General features: G+C 36.7%; 3 protein-coding genes across 11 annotated transcripts in view; 2 read left to right on the top strand and 1 right to left on the bottom strand.

Annotated features, from left to right (window-relative positions):
- The window catches only part of LOC109853364 (furin-like protease 1), a 167,271-nt gene that overhangs the window by 36,218 nt on the left and 109,826 nt on the right, over positions 1 to 21,227 (bottom strand). The window lies entirely within an intron of this gene.
- Positions 1,063 to 13,139, top strand: LOC109853366 (dynein intermediate chain 3, ciliary-like). Its single transcript, XM_020425417.1, has 10 exons — positions 1,063 to 1,495; positions 2,047 to 2,208; positions 2,505 to 2,605; positions 4,164 to 4,324; positions 5,263 to 5,440; positions 6,206 to 6,634; positions 6,984 to 7,266; positions 7,560 to 7,832; positions 7,999 to 8,341; positions 10,324 to 13,139. The coding sequence occupies exons 1-10, from the start codon at positions 1,313 to 1,315 to the stop codon at positions 10,818 to 10,820; spliced, it is 2,610 nt and encodes an 869-aa protein (XP_020281006.1). The 5' UTR covers positions 1,063 to 1,312; the 3' UTR covers positions 10,821 to 13,139.
- LOC109853365 (dynein intermediate chain 3, ciliary-like) lies at positions 13,837 to 20,675 on the top strand. 5 transcript variants are annotated; one of them, XM_020425413.1, is made up of 12 exons: positions 14,105 to 14,195; positions 14,300 to 14,399; positions 14,976 to 15,137; positions 15,315 to 15,415; positions 15,980 to 16,131; positions 16,849 to 17,026; positions 17,447 to 17,875; positions 18,032 to 18,314; positions 18,423 to 18,692; positions 18,977 to 19,326; positions 19,718 to 20,023; positions 20,281 to 20,675. In XM_020425413.1, exons 3-12 carry the CDS (start codon positions 15,012 to 15,014, stop codon positions 20,600 to 20,602), a joined length of 2,517 nt encoding a protein of 838 aa, XP_020281002.1. In that variant the 5' UTR covers positions 14,105 to 14,195; positions 14,300 to 14,399; positions 14,976 to 15,011; the 3' UTR covers positions 20,603 to 20,675. The 5 variants fall into 5 exon arrangements, with proteins under 5 accessions (XP_020281004.1, XP_020281001.1, XP_020281005.1 ...); XM_020425415.1 differs by lacking the exon at positions 14,300 to 14,399 and having other exon boundaries at positions 13,837 to 14,195; positions 18,032 to 18,071; positions 18,585 to 18,692; XM_020425412.1 differs by lacking the exon at positions 14,300 to 14,399 and having other exon boundaries at positions 13,837 to 14,195.

Below are 21,227 nucleotides of genomic sequence, written 5' to 3'. Positions count from 1 at the left end.
TTATTTTAACGTGTTGTGTCAGTAAACACAACCTGTCATCGCGATAAAATATGATGACAGGTAATATATACGTCTTACAAACCATATAATATCCATGAAGTACAAATGAGAGATATCAGAAATAACACATAAAAATCAAACTCAAAAACTAAAAAAAGAGAAGAGTAGAAAAACAACACGTGACTAAAGTCGCGTGACAGGAAAAAGGGTAAAAAAGAGAATATTATATATATTATATGTAATATTCTATATCTATATATAATACACACACATACGCATATATGTGTATATATATATATATATACCGTAATCACGTGACCGAAGTCAGTAACACCGCCGCGGTCGCGCGGCCGAGGTCAGTGACTNCACCGCAGTCNCGCGACTGAGGTCATTGACCCCGCCGCGGTCGCGCGACCGAGGTCAGTGACCCCGCCAAGGCCGCGCGGCCGAGGTCAGTGACCCCGCCAAGGCCGCGCGGCCGAGGTCAATGACATTACTCAGTAGTATGTATATAATACATATAATACAATATAAAGTATAATATTATAAATATATAATAAATTATATGTATAATATGTATTATTTAATGTTATATATAATATAAATTACAGTCACGTTATTTTCACGTGTTGTTTTTTTACTCTTTTCTGTCACGTGACTTTAGTTACGTTTTTAATTTTCTCTACATATACGACGACCTGTCTCAAAATCGCTTTTCATTATTTACTCTCTCGATCTTATTGATTTGATTCGACTCGATCAACCAACCAACCAATCGGCAACGCGGAAAAGAGGCAACAATAGGTGCGATAGATTCGACTCCAAACGCGTACTTCTCGGTCCAAATGCCCTTTTTTATATAGGATGCCTTTTTTAATATAGGATCTGTTATTACTAACAAGCGGACAAGCACATCAGTTTTCTGTACATCAGGTAGCGACACGATGAACACAATCGCGATCGCTTGATACAGCTATTAAGTTGTTACACCTGATATTCTTCCTGTATCATGCCACGGTTCGTTCGCGTGTCGTGTTTCACAAGTTGAACATCGCCTTAATGGTTCTTCACGCTATATCGAGCGTATCACGTATCTCGATCGACGTCGACGTCAAGTGTTCGTGCCTGACGTGAAAAGTATATCGATGGTTAGAGTAAATGCGCGATGTTACGGTTAAATAAACGGTGCGCGCAGATTTTTGTTCAAACCGTTTCGTAAATAATTTAACGAGAAAGCGTTTCTTTGCTCGTACGTGCTGTCGTTTTGTTATTTTACGTTTATGTCATTTTTCGCAAAAAACGATTTCCAACAATGCTGATCCAGTACCCGTATATAAAGCAAAGATTGCAGTTTGGCAAGCAATGCATTTTCAACTGTACCGATTCCGTCGTGCACGAGAATATCCTGCCAGATCCGAAACTTATGCAACATTACACGCGTGAGAAACACTGTAACCGTAGTGTACAGAAGTCCCAACAATTCGCTCTTCATGAGGTACAGAAATCATTGAAATCAATCAAATGGACTAAAAATTTCAGTTCTTTGATGAGAATGCTTATTCGTGCAATTACATTTTTCTGCAACAAAAAATTTGCATTTGATAAAAAGACAGGACATAATATTGATATATTGAATCGACATATAAGAGCGTGCTTTTGATGGCGCACGCACTGCGACAAGCACGTGGGTTTACGTTAAAGTGCTTAGTAAATTGTTGATGCGATCAACTCTATACTGTGAGATGAGATTTGCGATTCTATGGAACAGGTAAGCTGCGCCGTGATGGAAATATGGATTGACAATGTAAAATGCAGCGAGCAAATGCGACAGATTGCACGTTTTCTCTTTTAAGTAAACCGCTTTAACGTAACGACGTGCTTCTGAGAGTTGTTTTGAGCGCTAAGCGTGGATATTCATGTTTTACGTTTTGCAATAAAAGAACGCTTAAGAGTGATGAACAAGCAGATAGGCGAGGTCGCTTTTGTAACTTCGCCTCGCGTTACGCGCAGCTCGTAATGCCTCTTTTTGTTTTTTACGCGCGTCAGATGCAAACCAACAGGAAGACAACAAAGGAGTGCGGCATGTTACACTTGGAGGGTGGTTGGCCTAAGGAGATAAACGTGAAGGACGAGGAAGCCGTGATGAGATTTCGCCGGCGTGTCGAGAAGGACGAGTATTGGGCGCCGAGGATGAAGAAGCTCACCGACGTGAGTCGCTTTGAAATATCTTATTTAAAATATACATTTAGCTATCAAAATGTATTTTTACTGTGTAAATTATTGTCAGTATTTTTTTTTTATTCAAAATGCATAATTAGGTAACAAATTAGTCACAAATTAGAATTAATTGTATATTTTCCACGGCGGCAATTGGAAATTGATATATTTGTGCTTAATTAAAAGGTGCATGTGTTAACTACTAGCACAAAACTTCTAATACGATAAAAGCCTAATGTAAACCGGCAATTTTGTTATCAACTAATTACTTCATCTTATTCACTTAGCCTATGGAGCACCTCATACAACAAAATAACAGAGTCAATATATACGAGCACTACTTTGACGATATGATACCAACAGCGCTCGTTCTTCCATTTAATATAAGGTATGTTGTAGAGAAATTTTCATGTTGTAGTTTTGCCATAAAAAGCATCGGCAATCTTTACATATAGAATCACGACAAAAACGGATAATCGCAATCTGTCATCATTTAGAAAATATATTTTGAGGGATGAAAATGACAAATTATATTAGATTTTTCATAAAATCTGGAAATCTATGTTTAATCGCCTGCTTTTCGAACCAGTTATTGCGCGTGTGTGTCGAATGATGCTGTCATGCATTAAACTCTAAATCTAGCTATCGTCGATATCTCAGGGATATTTGAGATATCTTGCGTCAACGTGCTCGAGGCGGGCTTCTTCAGACTGGTTAAATCTCTCTCGGCAAATCGCCGTCACGTACGGAATTATCATACAACGCATATCTTTGTCGAGACTACCGTTGCGACATGTTTTTCTACAGATTTTGGATGAAGCATGAATCTCGTAAATTTCAAAGGCAGATTCTGCGCGTTCAAACCGTAAAAAAAATCCCGATAACAAAATCAGTATAAAAAGCTTTTCTAAACTTGTATCTTGTAATTTATTTTTGAAACTTTACGCTCAACATACGGACTTTGTCATTGCATTATCTCTTGCGTTATCCTATCGTGCTTGGTTATTAACTCATTTATGAGTCAGACGAAAATCCATGAATCGATGCGTAGTCTCACCACTTGGCGATGCTATTGTCGAGAAGCTTGCGGAAGAGCTCTCTTATCTCGTCGTCTTTTCGTCTTTCAATGCTTGTTTAACACGAGTCGCGATTTTTCTCCGTCGTTTTCCTCACGCGTCAAAACACATGTTGCGCCTCACAGGTGCCACACGCTCTCGAAACTATCGATCCCCGTGAACGGTTTGATCTGCTTTCCTTCTTCTTCTTTTTCTTATTCTATCTGGCGAATATAATTTAAATATTTTCGCGCGTCTTCTATGCTCTATCACTTGAATTTATAGCGCGTGACAGAAACACTACTCTTAGCTTTCAGCTTAAATCAGATACGCTACCGAAAACAAATTTGAAGTTCCTTAAAAAACAATGATAGTTTATAAAACTTTTTTTCTCTTTTCTCATTTGAAATTTGCTGAAATAAACAATCATTTGTAAAGAAGTAAGAGAAATAAGAGAAGGAAAAAAACAATTTGGATAAAACTCCAATCTAAACTTGCGTTTTAACAATTTGCTCGACACAAAGCGGAGAATGAAGTTTTCGCTTTACTCTTACGATATCACAAAAGCAATATTATCTCGCTTTTATGTCCGACAAACCCGCAAAACAAAACGGGTCATTTCAACCGAAATAAAAAGAATTGCCGTTACATCCTCTCTTCGAGCGCTAATAGCGTTTCTTCGTTTCACCGTATCGAAGAATTGTTGTTACTTACAATTAAGCACTTTGCGCGAAACATTGAGAACAAAAAACCAAACATTGGACATCAACATTGTAAGAGAGCAACGTTATCGTGTTGAGCAATTTACACATTTTTGGGTGAGAAAAACAAATTTCGAATAAATGCCATTTTACACGGATTTCACGAGATTTTTAAATTGCTTTTTTTCAGGATTTCGAACCTGTACACAGACCCGCAATCCATTGTAAGACCAGTCAGCCACCTGTCGTGGTCACCCGGCACACAGAATCGATTGGTCGCTTCCTACTGTTTCACGGAGTTCGAAACAAAACCACCCAATGTGAATCCTTTCTCCTACATATGGGACATCGGTACGAAAATATTTTTGTGGTATCCGCAATTGTGTACATTCTTGTCAGTGAAAACACCATTAGAAACAACTTAGAGAAAGAAAGTTACAAAAATATATAATAAAGAGTAGAAGTTCTTTAATTTATTTTAATTTATTTTAAAATACAAAGAAAAATCGATCTTCGAATTCACTTTGTAATCGAATATTAAATGTGATATGCATACGTGATATTTTTCTTTTTATATATTAATATATTACATTTGTTTATTATATATTACTCAAATGTTTCATTAAATAAAGTGTTGCTCTATTTTACATAAAAAGTTTATTTTCCTCTCGCGTTCCCAAATTTTATTGAATTTTCCTGTACACTATAATGTCAACCTCATGCAAAACAGATTTTTTTTTCTAGGATGTCGAGTGACACGTTTTACAACGTATCGGAAGTATGTTTCATCGTGTCGTCGTCAAACGCGACCTGTCACTCGCGCCCGTCCCGATTCCGGTCGCGGAAATCGATTGGTCGTTTCAAAGTCCTTCATAATATTTGAAATGTGTCTCACTGACATGAATCTTTATATCTATACCAGACGTCGCGGTGTGCACGCGTGTTGTTTATGTCGCGCGTTTGGTATTGACAGAAATATATCACATAACAAAACCAACCCCCTCATCTATAAAACAGAAAAACGCATCCAGAGTAACATGAGTTCTGGTGAAGTAATATGACAAATGTAAAATTCTTTATGGGATTGGCGCAAACAATGAGCGTTGTAAAACAAATTACGTATATGATGAGAATCCATCAATAAAGCTATTTTCGAGATAATGTATATTAAAAACGAGTATAGGTTTTCGCGCGAGTCATTTAGCAAAACTATAAAATTGGTTTACAAAAAGATGAAAAAAATAAAAAGTTTTGAAAAGTTTGCAATACATAACTTTGTTTTGTCACAGAAAATCCAATCGCACCGGTAACGTGCCTGAGATCCTCCTCGCCGGTAATTATCACCGAGTTTAATCCGCTCGATCCGTCGATACTGATTAGCGGGCTGATGTCTGGCCAAGTGTGCAACTGGGACATCCGGATTGGGGATAGGCCAGTGCAAATGTCCCATCGTCAGTTTAGCCACAGGTACCTATCTATCTCCGAATGGGAAGTTTCTCGGAACTTGCACCTATCCGCCGAGATTATTGGCCAGAACTTGAACGCGCTTGACTTTGACGTATGGCCTCCGGAATCGCAAATATCCTTCGAGAGTAACACCGCAAATCCATGCAAACGGTAGTTTCTGATACTCGGATTAATATAGCCTTCGGTATGACAGATATCTCGCAGATATCACTGCGAGATCGTGTTAACATCGTTAGCGACATGTGTGCGAACATTTCTGCATGAAATAAGTGGATTACATTACATGTTTGATATTTAATTAAACTTTATCACCGTTGCTTACTATTAGATAACTTATACATATGATTGTTTTAATAATTTTTAATCATTTTTCTCTATAATACCTTCAATGTGAGTAACTATGAGATTTTGATATTTCATTTTTAATATTTCACTGAATAATCAATATGATGTGTCAATTGTATCTGTAAAACTTTAAAAAATGCGGCCGTATTGCCTCTCTTATGGCATTTCATTATTAATTTATTAGCAATTATCCGTCGTTATAAACGTGCCAATTAATGAAACTGCTGCAGCAATGCTGCAAAATAGTAGTCTACGAAGAAAATGAAATAAATTGCAACACTTGCGTTTTTATAAACGCGGTTTGCAATTTCTGTCGTCGTCACGGCAAAACGTTTCCAAAGAGTCTTGTCGTTTCGCTGCCAAATTGTAATCTCCGTCATTCCCGTTTCTTCTCCCGCTTTCATCGGCGACGCGCGAAAGAAATCCGGCGAACCAGGCGCTCTGGACCTATTCCAAAACCAACATGGAGTTCTTCTCGGCATCTTTTGACGGTACGATCAAATGGTGGGATATCAGGATGCTCAGGCAACCGATCGACATGTTAGTAATGGATCTGGTCGATCCGCGTCGAGCGGATGTCACTAGCGCGATCGGTGTCACCGCTCTGCAGATTGAGCCGACTACGAGCGATAAATTTCTAGTGGGCATGGAGAACGGCGTAGTGATCAACGTACATCGAAGAATGGTGAACCCAATAGACAAACTATCGACGAGATTTAACTGTCACGTCGGTCCTGTCGTTGCCATTGATCGGAATCCCTTCATATCAAAGATATTCTTCACCGTGGGCGACTGGACCGTCCAAATCTGGACAGACGATATGAGAGACTATAGTCTGCTCAGCATCCGGTTAGAGATTCGTTACAATTGCAAACTAAATTAACTCTACTTTAACAAAGCACGTTTATGTTTTTTTTTTTATTTTGATTTGAGCGAAAATCGCTGTGCATGAATATTATATATAAATTTCAACTAAACTTTTGTTATACTTTTGTATGTCAAAATCGTCATAGGTTTAATAAATTAATTACCATAAAAAAGGTAAAATTATAAATACTCGGCGCGAGACAAACTAAATGCTCACGTATATAAACATATATAATTTCCCGTCATCTCACTTATGCTAACATGTAGTTTTTCAGATTAACATTGATATCGTATTATACGGGACAATAAAAGATATAATTTATGCGCGCAGGGAACAATACGCTGATTTAAAGGGAGCCTGTTGGAGCAAATCTAGGTACTCAATGTTCTTCACTATAAATAAAAACGGCTTACTGGAAGTGTACGACATTTTGAGTAATATGAATACGTCGAAGACCGCGTTTCACATCTGCAACGAGTGTCTCACAGCTATCGTGCCTCATGAGAACGGTCAAATCCTGGCAATCGGCACTCATGAAGGCAATATATATCTAGTGAAATGCTCCGAAGGTTACACCGTCAATACAAAAAGCGACAGAACGAATCTTATCACTGTGAGTGCTTGATAAACCTTTTCTGTTAAGAGCAACAACTTAAAGCGCATACAAATAAAACAATTACATGTAATTAAAATTTTACTTCTATTGTTATTTATTTGTTCCGAAAAATACAGTTCCAGTTAGAGTAGTTTAATTTCTCTAATTTAAATAACGTATATATAATACCTGACGCGTTAGAGTTTGAATTTATTGATGCCGTTCGTTTGTTGTCGTTTTCAATTCGACTATATGGTCTATCTTTGTTCCTGTTCAAAACTAAAAGGCAACAATGTGCTTTTTTTGCTTAGTATTTTGAGAGATCCCGTCGTTTCGAGAAGTTCGTCGAAATGCGACTGAAAGAAGTACACGCGATACAAGCTAGCGCTGTTGATATAGTAGCGGAGTCCATAATATCAGTGTCAAAGAAAAAAGGAAACAATCAAGAAAGAAGCAAGCTTCAGGTTAAAGAAAAGAATGACCAATTAAAAAGAAAGTTTCAGCCAAGAAAACTTGCGAAAAACGATGTGTTCTTCGAAGATCTGACAGAGACGGAAACGACGTTTTTTCAAACAGTTAACGCGGTAAGATAGAATTTAAGTAGTTGGAAAAGAAAATGGTAGATACTTTTTATGTACTTATGTATGAGATGCTCTTGTTTAAACGCGTGCCTTTGCATCGCTGAAACTTGCACCGCAATAATTGCACCATGTCGTTCAAATTTTTATGAAAAATTTACACTCGTTCCAGCAACTTGCGAGCTATCCGAGCTTGATGGATGATTACGAAAGCGCAAAGATAATAAATCTTCTTCAGGAAACACCGCGCAAGAAGAAGAAATCAAGTTTGCACGAGTTATCAAAGACAGAGAAAGAAGAGAAGCATCTCGAGCCTGTTGTGAAAAAAATAAAATCACAAACAAAATTTGTATCCCCACAAAAATACTTGATGGAAGAAGAAATTGAAGTTGAAGAAGTCGAGAAGACAAAAGCACCGCTTAAGAAATCGAGAAAAAGACGTCATGCTGAAGAGATTTTGGAAAAAATCTGCGTGGAAGTCTGCAAGCCGGAAATCTGCTACGCGGATGAAGAAGGTAAGTATCTCTCGCAACGACATTTCATCCGGTCAGAAAACAAACGCTATTTTTCCGCTCTTGATCCCATCATGTGCTTGGAATGTTAGGATGAACGAGCAGGTGCGTTTCGTATCGAAGATAACGAGATCTCCGTTCGAAGCGTATAGAATGATCCGATAACGCCAGTGCTTTCCGGACTGAGCGACGAGTTTTATTTGAACCACTATGGTGGTATTACGTATATAATTTTCTTTCACATTTGAGCACCATATCGATGACAACGCGATATGAAATATCGCAGTTGCAGTTTGATAGCGTCGCGAAGCAGAAAAAACACAGAGGAAAGAAGATAATTTTGACGGAAAATCGCGATCCGACCACGCGTGAATGCGTTATATCAGCTGGAAACATTGATAAAAGTTTATTGTTTTGATCCGTCAACGTCTCTCGCGTCGTCACTATTATTGACGGAGCGTTTCGCCGATCCAATTGTTGCAGGATATACATTCGAAGGAGACATCTCGATAGCGCGACGACACAATCGGACAGCTTAATTAAGAACGTTGCGATTGCGGCCGCCTTTAGAGCGCGCGTTGTATACGTCTAACTAAACTACGCTTGCATTAGATTAATGCGCTAAACCACCTTGTTATTCCTCTTTAGCTGTCTTAGATGCCATGCCGGCGTAATTGAGAATCTGAAGACGTCGACGCGGTTTCTTAATGAAAGATATACGTAACGAAAGTTCGCATGTAAATCTGTCCAATAATAATTTAACCGTTCTGTTTTGCTTCGCTCATTTACGAAAGTATGAAAAGAAATATAATGTAAACGCGAATAAAACAAAGAAATATTTTATTCTTTATTTCCCGTGGAATTCCTCTTTTTAAACACTGTGTTGACAAAAAGACCTTATCAAACATCAGAGCTCGTACATCTGCCGTATTCTTGCGCTACTCTATAATTTAGTGATTTCTTAAACCGGATGCTATACAACCGCGGAACTGAGCTCGCGCCATTAAACTATCATTTGTTACACGCATCAAAGATGCATTATGCTCCTGTCGTCTTGCCAACAGCCGTGACGCGCAATATTTCACTGGCTGCACTTCCGCAAAAATGTTTTTCATTTATTCTAGAAACAGCACATTTACGTACTAACATTCGACGCGATAAAATTTAGATATCATTAAGCTAATATATTTAGTCGATAGAAAAAACCAATAACATAACATTACGGTAAAAACTAAATACAATTTTCTCTCATAAAAAAAAACAACTTTTGCCCGTAATAAAAATGACAGTTATTACGATGGTTTTATTGAGAGAATTGACCGCGCGCTAAACTTTAGAAAGAATATTATATACAGAGATTATAATGAGAAAAAGAGAGAGAAGTAAAATGGCGATAAAAAAAATTAGACAAGACAATTCTCATGCATTGACGTGTTCGACGTAAGTGACTTTATGTGCAGGTTTAACATGATTCTATGTAATTTAGTTTAATCTGGTAAATAAACTAAAATGTCATTGCTTTTTTTTATTACAATTTGTTTACGCACTGTTTTATATAATAAACAAACTTAATATTATGCAGAATTTAATATCATATCGAGAAATTAATATTAATATTATATCCTTTCTCAAATTTATTTGCATTTATTTTCGTAGCATTGATACATTATATCGTAATTTGCATTACAAAGCGATTAAATTACAGAAATTCTGAAAATTGAACACAAAATTAATAGCTGCAAAAATAGTAGTTAACTTCATGTGCAATTTGATTTTCACAATGGGATAACTAAACATCTCGCAAAATTTTACAAAATTAATTACTTAGCTAAAAGAATTAATAAATTATTGATTTAAAAAAACTTATATTGGGAAAGAACTTCGTTGATGTTAAATATTTCAATTAAGTGCGTTTCTTTTATTTTGAAATGATTATCTGAATCAGCTATTTTGTTCATGCAAAACTTGTTCCGTGTATATTTTAGAAAAACGGAAGATCAAATTACGAGCTCGTGGTATCTCGAAAGAAGATGAATCTGCGTTCTGGAAGAGAAAGATATTGAAGGAGAACAAATTGCTGACGGACAAATTCGCGGACGAAGTCGAAGCAGCCAAGAGGGAAGTGCGTGCCTGGAGACAGAGAGTCATGTCGGGGAAACGTGACTTCTGGTCGCCCCGAGCAACTGAAGTTGTGTACGAGAAATCAGAAAAGAAAAAGAGAGAAACCAGGAACGGCGCCGACGAGTCGCCTGTACGAAACGCGGAAGAGGGTAGATCGGATTTTCGGCAGCTTGCAGAAACGAGCTCGAAATGGAAGTTCAGCAACAGCAGTGACGGTAAGGATAAGACTTCGCAAACGCGAGAGAAAAGAAAGGTGGCAGAACCACATCTCGAAAAGTACATCCGAGAGTCAGAAACATATCCATCTGATGAGATAACGTCAGAGACGAAGACGATAACGGCGTCGACGCAGCACAAGTAGAAACAACAATTAATAATTTCATATTTGTAACATTACAAATAATATACATATCAGTTGAAATTTGCCAACCACGAAGTAAAAATTTAAGTTAAACATCTTGAAGAACGTCTTAAACGCTATTTTTAAAAAATGTTTTTTGAACAAAAAATCAAATTATTAAGCTGTTCCTTTCACTTTAAATAGCTCTATAAAAAACCAAAAACCAAAGAAGAAGCTGACTGAGCGAGCACTCTCTACATTTGAATGGAATCTCAAAACGTTTGAGTTAGTGCTTTGCATAGAAAGAAATGAATCAAATAGACTGCTTAGTGACATGAGATACTCGCTCGCGTACGAATATTAAAGCAATTGAAAAAAGCGAAATCAAGTCAGGAGAAGTTTTAAGAATGAAGTCGCGCGAGACCCAAAGTAAAAAGTCAAACTCAAGATGACGCACTAATGGTTTCATCTTGCCTCGCGATCGAAGAATATTACGTAAAGAGATTGCCATCTCTCTTCGTTTGAACTCTCTTCGAGCAGCGCGATAAGACTGTGACAAAAGCGACAAAAGAGACTGTGCACGAAAGGATTAAGGTAAGGGAAATAAGAGCAAGAGAAAGGTCAAAACTTGAGACGGTAAATTGCCGAAATTACCGCAAGGATCAAAGACGCGCGCCATTAAACTTTCTATCCGATTAATCGATTGCGCGGTGCTTCTCAAATGCCGAAACGAAAGCGCAGATGTGCAAAATTGCAATCACAGTATGCAATTCGCGCGTCTCCAAGAAAGACTTCGAAATGAATCTCGCGGAAATGAAAATAAGATCTCGATGCCGCTCTTTCTCTGAGAGACAAAAAAGTTCGCTAAAACAGAGATAGAGTTTAAAAATTCAAGCTCGTTGTTTAATCTGCGAAAAACGTTCTCTCACAAAGTTTGCGGCGCATCAGAAACGCCAGAGGATTAAGCTAATATAAATTAAATTATGGAAATTATCGCGAATAATACAAGGGTCACATTTTCACTTAGTGATATAACAGGCAAAAAGACTTTGAGCAGACGATAAGAAAACAAATTTCTTCATAATTCATTTCTTTGGCAAGAATTTCAAAATGATAAACCGATTGCGCGTATATCCAAAGATGTAGCTTTTTGATGTATACGTAACATCTAAAGTTCATTCAAATGCACATTGTTACTAAAATCCGCTATGTAATTTGTTGAGATTATAAAGAATTAGTTGAAAGAGCCTCAATCAAGATGAAAAAGAACGTCGGATGCGATAAAATAATATTCTATTTTGTAACGTTAAGAATAAACGACAAAGATAGACCAAAGTGCATTGCAAAGAGAAGTGCAGATGGAAGAGTGAAGTAAAGGTATTTCGCCGGTGAGCGTTCCAAGAAGCATGTTTCAGGAAGAAACGCTACAACCAAGAGGTCAATTAATCAATGCCGGAGTTGCGGAGAAGAGATGACTGAGCAAAAGAAAAACGGAGAAGGGAAAGAAGAAAGAAGCGAGATCTCGAATATGCATTTTGCACAAAATTGGCGAATCACAGAATGCGGATCTCTGTCTGAGACAAGGGAGGAAAGTTCCGAGTGAAGAGTTTAAAATGGAAAGTTTAGCAAAACCGAAAGCAAATAGATGGCGCTCATGGAAGAATCATGAGATGTTCCCTATACTTTCCCGTGTGTATATTATGAGAAACGTGCACATTCGTATGGAAAACCCGCGAGCTGATTGAAGAAGTTCGTGTAAAGTAATTTGACTTGTAAAAAAAGAGAAAGAGAACATCTCTAATCGAAACTATTTTCACGTAGAGTAGAAACCGATAAGTGTATCCAATTTTTCGGCAGCAATCGACAAAAGTTCGTTAATTGTTGCAATTCTCAAATAAGAAACTGTCGATTTTTGTATTATGAAATACGAAATTTCTTGATTTGCTGGTATTGAATACTTGCTTCTGGTTGGAAGAAAAATAAATCCTAGCAGATGAAGCAAGTCCTCACGTCTCATTATTTCAAGAGATTAAAAGCGTCGAAGAATTCTACACTGGCCTAGTTTCGCGATCGGTTAGGCAAAGGGTCTCGTTTGGATTCTTTATTTGGCCGGTAAATCCGACTGGAAAACTACAGGTGTAGCACGGATTAGCAAATCGATAGACACTCGAGAAGCGTAATGTAGCGAATCTTCCGCGTTGAAACTTGCCGCTCCCGTTTCGAGATAATTCCTGTTGAAAACTATTTTCGCGCCATTTGCAAAATCATCGTAAATGCAGCTAATAGAAGAAATAATAAAATTGCGTAAAATTCGTAAACCCATGAACACTATAAATGTATATTCTTCCGTATATCAAATTTGATATAATAATGTATAAAAAATTGTCATAATTTAAAATTAAAAATAAAATACGTCTTATTATTTTCAGAGTAAAGATTGCAAGTTAAAAGATTATATAATAGCAAAAGTATAATAAGCATGCTGCAATAATTAAATAATTATTGTCCAATAAAACATTGTATGTATTAATATATATGCAATGTTTTGCACAATAATAAATGTATATATATATGTATATACATATATAAACGTTGTTATATATATATATATATATATATTAATATAATACAACAATATTATGTTATTATGTTTGTGATAAAATTAATAATTATTTTTTTTGTTATTCAGTAAAAAGTGTTATGTTTTTATGTCTCTCAGTAAATAATATGTTTAGAAGAGACTATATGTATATGTATGTTTATAGATAACTCATTTATAAAATTATATTTTTAAGTTTTTTAAAAAACTTTTTTTTCTTTTCTTATCATATAATAACGATCTGTTTTAAATAATGTCTCTTGATTAGTCAATTCTCCGTTTCGCCATTTCTGATTCAACTAGAAATTCAAGTAATCAAATGAAGACACAATATGTCCAAACTCTAACTTGAAGAATGCTAATATTCAGTAAGAAACAAGTTGAAGTCAGTAGAATTCATAACAAAAAGAAAGAACAAACTCGAAAAATATCAATTGTATCGTTATCAAGATAAGACAATCGTGCGCAATTTTACGTACGTAGAAAACACGTGCAATAGCATATTTGCGACACATTCGACAGCTTTGTCTGCCTTTTGTATTTTTACGCTGATTTATCCTCTTCGTAAGCTTCGCACGCGCAAAGTTGTCGGTTTAATTCGACGGCGTTAAACGATGGAAATCAAGCAAGTTTTTCTGAAAACACGCGCTGAATTTGGCAAGCAGTGTATCTTCGATGTGCACGGTCCGCATTTGGACCTGGAGATTAAATCGGATCCTGACGCTATGGCCAATTATGTAACAAAGACTTACTGCAATGTCAACGTGCAATTTACTAAACAGTTAGCACTGCATGAGGTTAGAAAAACTTTTTCTTTAAAATTATAATTATATATATATATATATATATATATTTATATTTATATTTATATTATAGTATTCTCTTAAATTGTATATTCAAGATAACCAACAGCTCTCAAGTTGATTTTAGTTATCCGATGTAACAGAGAGCAAACTTGCTGCAGCCAGTTTGAAAAGTCCACTAATATATTCAAAAATCAGGTGCGTTTTACTTTAGCGGAACTAGACGCAACTTGCGATAAAATTGGCGTCAGACTGACGCGGCTGACGGTGCAACATCCCGTGCATCGTCTTGGCGAATTCACTACCTGACGTTGCAAGTGCGCAATTTTCTACAAAACTGCAACATCTATCAAACTATCAGTACTTTACGTGAAGAGTTTTGTGTGTCGTTTTCCCAGCTCTGTTTTGTAACGAAGCGAATTTTTCGATCGTGGGAATTATACGTTTCGCTGTTCGAGTTGTGTGTTTCATATATTTTTCCGTATAAAACAAATCATTGTTTTCCACCAAACAAGTTCGTTTCCCGACAGCAGTTTTCTGAACTGATTTATTTCTTTGTTTTCGTTAATTTTTAGTTTTTTTTTAAACCTTAAAATAATTCACAAAAAAACGATAGAAATATAAGCGCCACGTATATAATGTTTAACAAATTTAATTTATCATTTCGTATAAATTTCGTGTATGAACACAGACTGTTTAAGTACGTACGGCAACCAATGTCTTGCATCATTCACATTATCGTTTCAGTAATCAATCATTTCTCTGAAATTTTAGGCCCAGACTGTTGGCGTTCATTCAAAAAACAGCGGAATGTTTCACTTCGAAGGTGGCTGGCCGAAAGAAATCAATCCGAAAGACGAAGAGACTACAGCGAGGTTTCGCAGACGAGTCGAAAAAGACGATGAATGGGCATCAAAATTACGAAATTTATTCAAAGTAAATTATAGATTATATGGTGAATGTCTATTTTTGTCAGTAGAAATATTTTGAAATTAGCTTACTCGAAAATCTGAAGAAATAATTTTCTAAACAATTGCACAATTTCAACTCTATTGATACAACGTTATCTTTATTCCAGAAAACACAAACATCACGTTGTTTTCTTTTCCGCAGCAAACGGAACACAATCTTCTCCAAAACGGCGCGCTTAACATATACGAGAACTATTTCGACGACATGATTCCCAGCGAATTAGTGAAACCTCGTAGCACCAGGTATAAGAATTCATTTTCGACGTGTTACATTATAAAGCGCGACTGAAATTATTCATATAAAAACAATTACGATAAAAATATTTTTGGTGAACTTTGTTGGACGATCGTGGTCGATAAAATAATATAAATGTTAAAAATTCAATGGTCGTTGGTTAACAAAAAGAATTCTTTTTATTATCATACGATATTTGATAGTATGCTCGAAACTTTGTGATGTCTCTGTCTCTCCGAGATGGACAATTTTAAAATGTATATATTCGCGTAGAGGGACACAGGAGGATGCCATTGAAAGATTTAAAATTTAAAGCTGGCCCGAGCCCGAAGGAACATATGTCGGGATTTCAAAATCGTAGTGGACGTGAATTATGCATTCTGCTAAATGTACTTTCTACCGTTTTAAACTAACAATTTCCTCTGCTCATGGATTCTTAAATCACTTTTGAACTCACGCGAAAGGTTTCGAACGAAAATAACGAGCACAGAGCTTCTTGAGAACTTTGATATCTGATTTTCAAATTACGTTGACAGCAAAAAAAACAACAGCCTGTTCGAATTTTATTTTAGGATAGTAAATGTCTACGAGGATCCTCAAAAGCCGACGAGATCGGTAAACAACATTTCGTGGTCGCCAGATACCGGCAGTAAAATGGCGATCTCGTACTGCTCCTTTGGAATCGAGCCAGATTACAGCAAAATTGCGTACATATGGCAGATCGGTAGGTGAAAAAAGCGCGCAAAATCACAATCAGATCGCATTAAAACGTTTTACCCGATTGCTAAATGCGATCGCATATTGACGTTTCTTTTTTAGTAATGATAATCCTAAACATCGCCAAGCAAATCTATAAATTTTACGATATAACAACTTACGATACACAATGTTTATGTCGTACTAAGTGAAAAAAGAAATATATTAATATTAGATATTAATAGATGAACGCAAACATATGGAAAATCTCACGTGAAATCCAATTTTAGCAATTGTATATGCGACGTCTTCGTGATCAATTCTCTCTGCACAGCGCCCGTTCAGTATTCAATGAAATATCGATTGATGAAATAATCATACGCGTTGTTATTGATCTATTAAAGTTTAAACAAAAATTGTAACATCTCAAAATTGTAATTTCTTTACGTTAACTATTACAATGATCTTTTTGTGACAAATAAAAATCTGAGCATACGTAAAATACATAAAACTACATCAGATACAACATCTAACAACATGATATTTCTGGTGTGTTTTAAAATAAAATCCAATCGTGCAATACATCCTCGTATCTTTTTAATGGCGCGTATATCTAATAGTCTAAAATCGGACTTCGCAAAAAAGCAGGTTTTTAATAGCACAAAACTAACATATCCCTTTTTTTGTCCATTTACTTGATCGACCACGGACGTTGTAAAACTAATTCTCAAAAAACACGCATTAGACGATCCTAATAAACCGTGGATGACACTGGAGGCTCCGTCTGCTACGGTGGTCAACGAGTTTAATCCTCGTGATCCTTCTGTACTTGTCAGTGGTCTGACGTCAGGCCAAGTTTGCAGTTGGGATATCAGGACTGGCACTACTCCTGTTCAAACGTCTCATCGTCAATTCAGTCATAGGTAATCTAGACAAGAACACGCCTAGTCGCGACGCCGCAACTTTGAATTTCATAATTCAGTGCACTTGGTTTTCCTGTTGGGCCGAGAACGCGTTTCGAGTTTGCGTGGCAAGATGATAAATGAATAAAATCCTGTACCTGCCACGTTTCCGCCCTCAATTAAGTTTCATTTCGTTTTCGCGCGATGTTCGTCACATCACGTGCGACTTTTTCTGCACGTCAACGTGTGCGGGAGGACATAATTCGATCTATTTTGTTTCATATCTATGAAAAATGCTGCAATGTAATTTGTATAAAATAACAGTTTATTTATGATATAATATAAATAATTATAAGTATCGAAATTAATTTATATGTGTATAAAATAAATTTTATTTTCTCGGAAAATAATGCAAACAATAAAATTTCTGCATTTTCAAAGAGATTTCACGACAACGGTGAAGTGGATCGCTACAAAGAGCAACACGGAGTTCTTCTCGGGCTCTACGGACGGTCGAGCTATGTGGTGGGATACCAGAAAGCTGCGAAGTCCGACCGAGATTCTTGTATTCGATCTTCTGACACCTAACACACCGGTTATGGATCGAGCAATCGGAGTTACATCGGCCGATTATGAGCCTAGCGTGGGCACAAAGTTCATGTTTGGTCTAGAGAACGGTATTGTGATTAGCGGTTCGAGAAAAGCGAAAACACCGGCTGAAAAATTAGCTCTGCGATTCGACGCTCATTACGGCCCGGTTCTTTCCGTTGATCGCAGTGGCTTTCATCCAAAAATTTTCCTCACTGTCGGCGACTGTACGGCCCGCATCTGGACTGAAGAAACTAAAGACGACAGTCTCGTGACAACGAGGTATTTTCTTGAAAATAAAACAATTATAAGAAAAATTAAGAATAATAAATAATAACATCAAAATTGGATGCAAGTAGCTCTATAAAAATGCTTCTAATTTATATTTTGATACTGAAATTCTTATTACATACGTAATAAACAATTACCGATTTTTAGATTTATAAGAGAAGATCCTGTCCGTGGTTGTTGGAATAAAGTGAGACATTCATTATTTTATGTGATAACGCGTGTTGGTATTCTAACAATATGGGATCTTTTGATGGGATTACGGTATCCAATGCTATCGGTAAAATTGTGTAAGCAAAAATTAACTGCGATCGCGGCACACGAGACAGGCGCTTTATTGGCCGTCGGAAATTCGGTCGGTATGGTTTATCTCGTCGAGTCAACGGAAGCGTTATACTCGTTCGATAAAAATGAACGGAATGATCTTATGACGGTGAGACTTATCGTACATACGTACTGTAATTATTTACTTCTTTAAAATTCTTAGGCATAATACAATAAGTAAAACAATGTTTATCGCGCTTTACAAATTCACTGTCAGTATCTGGAGACAGGGTCTCGTTTCGTGAAAACAGTTGATACCCGATTGAAAGAAATAAAACTCCAGAAATCTGAAATAGAAGCGTCAGAATCCATATTGGTAGACGCGAAAGATAAGAAAAAAAACAAACATATAGTAATCGAACACGAACAAAAACGAAAGATGCACGAAAAACGAGAGAAAAGCAGAGTCGCGTCTAAAAGAAGAGTGAAGAATGACGACGCCGAACTTCATGATGCCGAAGAGAGATTCTTCGAGATCGTCAATCAAGTAATATTGGAGTAATCGTTCTTTTTCTCGCATTATGTGTTTTAATTATAGTAATTATACAATACATAAAGTATACAGCAGAAAGAAATTTGATTAGGTTTTATTTAATATTTCAATGCATTAGTTTCTCTATACACATATATATATATGTGTTTCACAAACATATATATTGAAGGTATCTGAAAAATTTTCACACAGCCGAAATATCAAGATAGATTGGGTCAATCTGAAGAGAAAAGTCATTTATCATTTAGCAAAATTTGCAATATTTATTTTTTTTTCAGGAAAAACAGAAGTACACGGAAGAAATTAATGATTTAAATTCGTTCAAAGAGCATCGTTCTATGAAGAAACTCAGCAGTCGGAAGATCGAAAAAGATTGGCACGCGATGATAAACGAGGAAAGAGAAACCGCCGAGACGAAAGTGCTGGCCAAGAAAATATTCAACACGAAGAAGCCCGAGATCGTGATTCCTACGACGGAAATAGCACAAGACGTTGAACAAGAGAAAGAAATGACGGAAGAATTCTTACCGCCGTTGGTGGAAACGGTCTTGGAATATCCTGCGAAGGAAATTAGCAAAAGAAAACGTAGGAAAGTGAGAAAAAGAGTTCCGAAGAAATGGCTGCGAAGGTTCGTTTTCAGGTTACCGAGACCGTGCAAAGTTGCTATCTGCAAACCTGACGTTTGCTGTCGCGAATTTCTCTCCGGAAAATTAAAAATTAGATACAACGCACTCCCTTCACGTTTTATCGCAATAAATATCATTTTATTTTTATTTAAAATATTTTTTAATCACGCGTATTTTCTTCACAAAACTTCTTCAATAAGAGATTGATATATTTCATGGATCGAACAATCAAGTGACTTGATATCATCAACATCGACAGACTTTCAATGGTTTTTAAAATATGATATTCCAAAAATTTGCTATACAACTTAAATCCCAATTCACTTCGATTCGATATCGACTGTTTCTTTTTACTTTAAAATTCACGAAAGCATATTGAATCGCGAGCATTAGGTCTGCAGCACGAGCAGTCGAAGGTCGTGAGGAACAGGACAAAGTCGATGAGAAAACGAGGTCAAGGAACGACGTCAGAACGAAGATGTCGATCGGAAGAAAAGACGAAATGAGACGGAAGAAACGAGTGTCCTGGACGAAGCTTCTGCGCGCTCATAAACGCGAGGAAAGAGTTCATTCTCTTCAAAAGACGATGTTGCTCGAGAAACTCGTGGAAGATGCAACGAGAGCTAAAAGGGAAATTCGAGAAGCCAACAAAGCGAGAATGAAAACGAGAAAATTCGTTCAGAAAGATCGTAAATGCAGGTTTTGATCTCAATGTTTTGATAATAAAAAAACATCGGTTTAAAAACCGAGGATATAATTTGAAAAAAATTTTATTTTGTATTAAAATATTTCTGTGCAAATGAGACGCCTCGTCGAAATTTCCAAATGCCGCTCGTACAGCGTCGAATGATTTTCCGATCATTTTAAGAATTCGCAGACTCAAAGAGAGCCGAATTTCTCGTCGCATTCCGTTCGATATTCAGCTGCCGATAATTTAACCGCGATATTTTATATAGTACCGTGACTGCGGAAAAATCTCGACACACTCCGGAATTGAAAAAGGAAGATCTTGCCAAGGAGGTCACAAGCACGACGAAAAAGCTTCTCGCAACGAAGAAGAGAAGAAAGGTGCATCATATGGCCGCCGTGATAGATCTTTGCGCTCCGGTATGGAAACCATCCTTACTCACGAAAGATGTGGAGGCACTCATCGGCGGTCCTTTGCTAGAAAAATCGATCAAGGAAAGAGAGAAACCGAGTATAGCGTACTTGGAAAAAATCGAAACTGCTCACACTAGAGTTCATCCACAAATTTTTAATTTCCATCGCGTCGAATGATGCAGTTGCATTATCCGAAGCGCATTTTCTGATTTTTTGAAATCAGCGCTGTTTTATGATTTTTAAAGTTTGTTTTATTTTTCAACTATTAAAACTGTCTCTCTTTGATTTAAACCAAATTATATACTTAACTAGATATCAGTTATATTTAATGTTGAATATGAAACACACACAAGAGAATATGGATTTCTTGTTGTATTAATTTCATGACAATAAAGTAATATTTATTTATAATGTTTCTTGTATTGTGTGCTTTCTAAAATAAATTGGATCATTAATGGCAATCGCGTAATTCACGTGTAAAAGTAGGTCGAACAAACAGACTTAGTCCTGTGTTCGCTTGAGGTTACATGACGATTCGTATTATCGCGAGTCGAAATGCAACGACGGGAAATCCTTTCGGGTCTTCAGAAATCCACGATAATAAATTCGCGTAGGAAGAGCTAACATTCAAGATTCCGGTTGCAGACGATATTTCCGGTAAAATGTTTAGCTCGACTTCCGGAAATTCCGCAGAATTACGTCCTTTCGTACATGCGCGTATCCACTTGATGTACATCTATAGCGATGTAAACAAAAGCACTTTTCAAATAGTGCGAAACTCGAGCGCTTTATCAGTCCCGCG

Source organism: Pseudomyrmex gracilis, unplaced genomic scaffold (genome assembly GCF_002006095.1).
Source record: "Pseudomyrmex gracilis isolate BER0280 unplaced genomic scaffold, ASM200609v1 scaffold_47, whole genome shotgun sequence".
Lineage (NCBI taxonomy): Eukaryota > Metazoa > Arthropoda > Insecta > Hymenoptera > Formicidae > Pseudomyrmex > Pseudomyrmex gracilis.
The sequence above is the reverse complement of the archived record's forward strand: the minus strand, read 5'-3'. Positions and strand labels throughout refer to the sequence as shown.